Source organism: Atta cephalotes, assembly GCF_000143395.1.
Source record: "Atta cephalotes unplaced genomic scaffold scaffold00024, whole genome shotgun sequence".
Lineage (NCBI taxonomy): Eukaryota > Metazoa > Arthropoda > Insecta > Hymenoptera > Formicidae > Atta > Atta cephalotes.
Genome location: NW_012130088.1, coordinates 1444817 through 1451195, shown reverse-complemented (window position 1 = coordinate 1451195; position 6379 = coordinate 1444817). Strand labels below are relative to the sequence as shown.

At 31.9% G+C, this 6379-nt stretch overlaps 1 protein-coding gene across 1 annotated transcript in view; it reads left to right on the top strand.

Annotated features, from left to right (window-relative positions):
- LOC105620050 (adenylate cyclase type 3) overlaps positions 1-6379 on the top strand; it is a 19599-nt gene that overhangs the window by 7313 nt on the left and 5907 nt on the right. Inside the window, exons 3-6 of the mRNA XM_012201559.1 lie at positions 164-448; positions 1378-1667; positions 2926-3254; positions 4036-4365. Coding sequence (XP_012056949.1) covers positions 164-448; positions 1378-1667; positions 2926-3254; positions 4036-4365 — 1234 coding nt within the window. The remainder of the gene's footprint in view (positions 1-163; positions 449-1377; positions 1668-2925; positions 3255-4035; positions 4366-6379) is intronic.

Here is a 6379-nt window from a genome sequence, read left to right as displayed (position 1 = left end):
ACACACACACACACACACACACACACACACACACACACACACACACACACACACACACACACACACACACACACACAAATCAGTATAGAAATTTCCTTCCGATCGAATAGGATTAGAATGTAGTAATGAAAATTATGCAATATGTATGAAATCTTATTCACAGATACGAGCAAATGCGCATCAAGATATTAGGGGATTGTTATTACTGCATAAGTGGCGCACCTGTCGAAAGGCCAGACCATGCGGTCCTTTGTGTGTATATGGGTCTGTCTATGGTGGAAGCGATTAAATATGTTCAGCAAACGACTAACAGCCCCGTCGATATGAGAGTGGGTATTCACACGGGTGCGGTACTCGCCGGGGTTCTCGGACAGAGGCAATGGCAATTCGATGTCTACAGCAAAGACGTCGAGTTGGCAAATAAAATGGAGAGTAGTGGTAGGGCGGGGTAAGAAAAGCTTCTTATATATAAAATTGTTTAATTTGTGAATGCAATTATAGATGCTATTATATTTGGGAATTAATTACAATCGAATTAAAAGAGTCTTCACTTAATGCTAAGTGTGTATTCCGTTTGATCTTAACTTTTTAGTTACTAATATGATGACAAATATTATTTTATCCGATAGTAACGCGATTGAGCGAAAGAATAATACGATATTCTATATGGAAAGAACGATTTTGTTGAGGTATTTAAAAATTTAGTTAGATCTAAAAATAATTTTGAACTAATATGTATATAAAGATATAAAGATAACTATACAAATTTTATGTACAATTAACGTATTGTAAAAAATACTAAATAAATTTTAATAAATATTTGTTTAAATAGTTTTAAGTAAATATTTATTAGATATAAACATATATTTATTTGATGCAAAAACCGTTAATTTTGATTTAACTATCACTTTTTTATTAAGTATTTATTTACTGTAAATAAATTTTTACTCAGTACTGTTCAAAATAATATATATTAAGATTTAGTAAATTTTTTTTAGTGCGTATTGAGTAAATTATTTTACAGTTATTGCAACTAAAATAATTAATTCAATTATATAATAGTTGTTTTAAAGTTACTATTATGTCTTTTTTTGAGTGTATCAAGATGATTATGAGAATATATCAAGTTATTGGAATGTATCAAAATAATTATGTGAGATATTCAAGCACAATGAGCAATGTTGCAAAAAGTTTCGACATTTTAATGATCAGCTTGAACGTCCTAATTAATTATTTTGATGATTTAACAAAATTATTTTCAAATCTGCGACTAATTTAATATTTGAATACTTTAGTAAAAAAAAAAAAACTCTTTCCGTTTTACTTTATTCGTTCAGAAAAGTCTTGCGGAGTGCATAAATAAACAAATGCTTTAAGGAGGGTACACATCTCGAATTCGACGCTGAGTTTCCTAAATGGGGAATTCGAGGTCGAGCCGGCGCACGGAGAGGATCGGGAAGAGGCACTCCAGAAAGCTGGCCTCGTCACTTACTTCATCGTAAGAGCCTTGAAGCCATTTAAGCCAGCAGTGACGAAAAGCCTCGCGTCACTGGCGGACGCGGAAAACTCGCAAAGAATAATAGAGAATGTGCAAGACAAAGTGGATAATATTCGAGAGGATTCCGAGGAATTTCAGCAACGTCTAAGGAAGAAACTTGACAGCAGAGGTAAAAATGAAAAAGTCAGACATTTTAAGTTGAAATTGGGGAACGTTAAACTCGGCTAAATTAAATCCGAGGAGATTGGAAATGGATCGTTGTTTTATTTCGACTCGGTAAGCGGCTTAAAAATTCGCGCATGCGTTCGTAAAGTTACTCTCATCGGTTGCGAATTATCGACTCTCAAGCGAAAGCGTATCACTATGTTGATTAATATTCAATTACATAACAAACTTCATTAAAATCGCGAAAATAATCTTTAGGGGCCATCTAAAAATTTTAAATACGTTTCCCATATATTACATTTTAATAATTGAATAACACTCTAATAAACCATTTTATTTTTGATCTAATTATTTGCTCATAAATTGACCTTTCTATTATCATTATTTCTATTATCATTATTTTAAATACATTCGAGATCTACTATCGACGGAGACTGACAATTTGTTTTACATTTGTGAAATTTCGCGTTCAAGAATCTTCAAATTTATTAAAATCAGAATTTTTTAATTTTGCAAATGAATAAAACAAAGAACATAACTTCAGCAAGAATCCGTCCAGAACATAAATCGACAAAATTTCATTCTTTAAATGTTAAATTGATCTGTTGTGTGTATAAGAAACATAGTATTTTTTTTTACTAATTTTAAATGCCTGTTTTGTCAAATTTATAAGAAGAGAATTTTTAAATAACATGCATAAAATTTTATAAATTTTGATATTTTCTGTTTTGATATTTTAATTTTGATATTTATTAGTTGATAAAATTTCATTTTTTTAATATTAAGTTTTATGTCAAATTCGTATGTTAAATCAATTTAATAGGGTATTTTATAGTATATTTTTTTGCGCTAAGAGATTTCGTTCGTCAAATTTACGAGGAGAATAATTTCTTTATCTCTTCCGCTTAAAAATAAATAAATGATTTATAAGGAATAGCTTTTAAATTTAACATGATTTTTTGTTATAAAAGACTTGAAACATTTATTTTATTCATTTTAATTAAAAAAAAGACTTCATACGCGCCAGCTGTTGTTAGAAAAATGCATAAATTTTTAAAAAAAGGTATGTCGATTATAAAAAATTGAAGCTCATAAGATAAATTCTATCCCCATTTTCGGAATTGGCATCAGAAAATACATAAGAATCAGTCAAAAGTAACAAACTAATAAAATAAGTGTAATAATAATCCATATCAATCGATGGACATCCGGCTTATTAACGACTCAACCTTAATGTGACGTCAGCGTACGAACACTCGTAGGTGGTGGAACTGACCTGAAAGGTCACGCCTCTTGGTTGACACTACGATTCAAAGATCCGAATGTGGAAACGGCGTTTCACAGCGTCGAGGAGGCCTTCTCGCCTCTGTCGCTTCTTGGTGGGCCTCTGGTCACGATGTGCGCAGCCCCGGTCTGGAAGATGCAGCCCTGGGGACCATTCACGTGGGGTGGCGCCGGGGTGGTAACTCTTTTCGGTATCGTGCTGGCCGGAGCTACCTGCCTAGGCAGAGCGGTTAGGGCGGCGTGGTTCAGGAGTACCCTCGCACTTCTGATGATATTCTCCCTCATAATCTTTCTGTTGTTAGATATGGTATGAATTTGAACAACTATTTTTGATCAATACTTGTTGCTGTAACTCGACCACTCGCTCAGCGAATTTTTTCTTTCTATCTTAATTCGCTTATCTTAGAAATCTCAGATTAATTTTTTTACGGAAATTTTGAACTCATTTTTCAGCAACAATTTAATGAACTGCACTTGTTATATAATTTTCAACATTAAAACCTACTCTGGTGAAAATAAAGATCGGAGACGAATCGAATGTAAGGGAAGAATGACATAGAAACGTAAACAAAATTTCTACGCGAAAAGAAAGTAATAATTATTTTTGTCAAGTTTGATAGTATATTTAGCAAAATTGTTTTTTTCTATATAAGAAATTTAAAATAGTAAAGCTTAAGAGAAGCATTTAAAACACTCTTAAAACGCTTCTTCTATTTTCTTTATTCTAATTCGCTCTTCGATTTTTATTTTCACTAGGATTAGGATATTATCATTCATATTTTTAATATCTCAAAGCGTTTAAATTTTTGGTACAAATTTTTGTTTAAAATATTAAGTTTTTGATAAAAACTTATAGCGAATTTTCGGTTAAAAAATATACACTATAGTTAAAAAATATACTATAGTTAAAATTAAAGATTAAAGCCTTATTTGTACATTGAATTAATCTGTAAAAATAAAATGCACAATTTGTGATGACGGTTTTAATGTGCTGTGCACTGAATGCATTCAATCGAATTTGCTATTAGTTTCTTTAAAGTAGACAAATAATATTAGCTATATATAATTTTTATATTTGTTTTACGTAGGCTAACTGCGCGATCATCGATGACATCGAGCCACTAAAAAACACTACTCTAAAGTGGTCTCCGCGATGTCCATATCCTTCTTATTATTCATACGTCGGTGTCCTTGCGCTGGTCGCTATCTCGATGCCGACATATCTCTGTTACCTGACCAAGGCGTGCCTGATGTACTTCCTTGCCGGTGCGCAGTCCTGCATCAATGTCCTGTTCCTTTCATCGAGCCTCAACAGAGAAGAAATGGCATGTTATCGAGACATATCCTTTCCACTAAAATATTCATTAGCAGCCACTTTGTTCACTATCGCGACCGCGTTAGTCATCGTGGCGAGATACGTAAGTACAAAATGTTTTACTTAGAAAGATTTTAAATTGTTATGAATATCGTCGAGATTTATACCATCTTATTATAATGATTCGTTATCGTTAAAAATGTTGACATTGGCAATGGTCGATTGTCGCAAGGTTTAACGGGAAACTGGCTGCATTACGTGCCGATCGATTTACGGAGTGTTGCAGCACGCGAGAATGGAACGACTAGTGAAAATGATTCCTTCCTTCAAGGTCGACATGTCGATAAAAGAACAATCAATTCTCATGGGTTTATAAAACCGCGCCTACGATTGCCTCAATAATCTATTCTGTGTCACGTTAAATATAGATATTAAATGTAATATCGTAAATTCACACTATTATTCGTACAAATTGACACACGTTATTAATTTAATATAATTTTTATTAATTACGTATTCTATTTTCAATATTTCGAATTAATTATTTTGGTTTCATTACTGAAATCATACTCCATTTCATGTACAAGAAAATGAATCGATGCGCTATGATTTGTCTAAAATAATCCAATCAGTATTTGGGCGTAAAATAGAAACATAATCTATTTACGGATAGCCATGATGACGGCTTCAATCGAGAAATTGGATCTCGATAATTCGTAATTTTTGAGTGGACTTTTTACGGCGCGTTGAATGACATTTTATCCGCCTAGCAGCCTCTATCTGCTATCAAAAGTGCCGAATGAGAGAAAAGCGAAAGCAATTTCACGGAATTTTCGTCCTAACGAAACATTTCCTGTCCAGTGTCACAGAAATATAATTCGCGTACGAGTTAGAACGCGAGAAAATTCCATAGATGAGTTCGATTGAAGATTATATAATTTTGCTACACGAAAAGAATAGTTTCACTGATATATCTACAAATTTAGTATCTGAAAATAATTTGGTTGAACTATTAAAATATTTATGCAGGACATTCAAATTGATTGCCAGAATTTCAGAACTTTTTGCGACATTGCTCATATTCGAGTTTCCCTTTATAAATATCTTTATCTAACAAAATTATTTTTAGATTTGTAGATTTTTAGATTGTATAATCTAAATTTTTTAACAAAATTGTTCTTTCCGTTCTTAGAAAAATGTTGTCACTCTGGAATTTTAAATATTACAGTTAAAACATTATCATCATTGGTTTTTATCTAGTAGAAAATTGTCTGTTATATAAAATTATAGCAGCAATATTCTAACAATATATAGAACAAAATGTCTCAAAATCCAATCAGAACTGAATGAATCACAGCCATTTTTATATTCTATTATTTGACTAAACGTCACAAAGAGATTTTCTTATTAAATTTGACAAATAATTCAGATATGAAGAGCAGAATTCTAAAATGCATTTTGTCCGAAATTTTATTTTTTTAATTAGAGATGGCGTAGTATTCAGTGTTGAAAGACTCATATTATAATATAAGCTACTCTGAGATGTTCAGAAAGCATTTTTTTTATTGTTAATATATATGCTGAAAAAAAATTAATCTTCCGAAGTGCATTAACCGAAGTATATTTTTTAACATACAATTTTAACATACATTTAACGTACTAGATACAAACAAATGCATTTGTTTAACATTTTTAGCAATTATTTAGTTTGTTTAATATTTCACATCCTTCTGATTTTTTTGTAAAGTACGTACGTAATTTTCTTGTGTGCGGACTTTCTTTTTCTTTCGTTTTCTTAATTACAAATATTTTTGACAAAACGCATTTTAAAAATCTACTCCTCATATATTTTTCTCTGTTATCTATTGATTACAAATATATGCGATGTTCCAGTATGTGCTAGTCGTTTATCCATTTTAGCTAATTTTTCATATTGATATCAATATCTGAATATAATTTTCATATGTATATATTGTGTGTGTGTGTGTGTGTGTGTGTGTGTGTGTGTGTGTGTGTGTGTGTGTGTGTGTGTGTGTGTGTGTGTGTGTGTGTGCGTGNGTGTGTGTGTGTGTGTGTGTGTGTGTGTGTGTGTGTGTGTCGTGTGTGTGTGTGTGTGT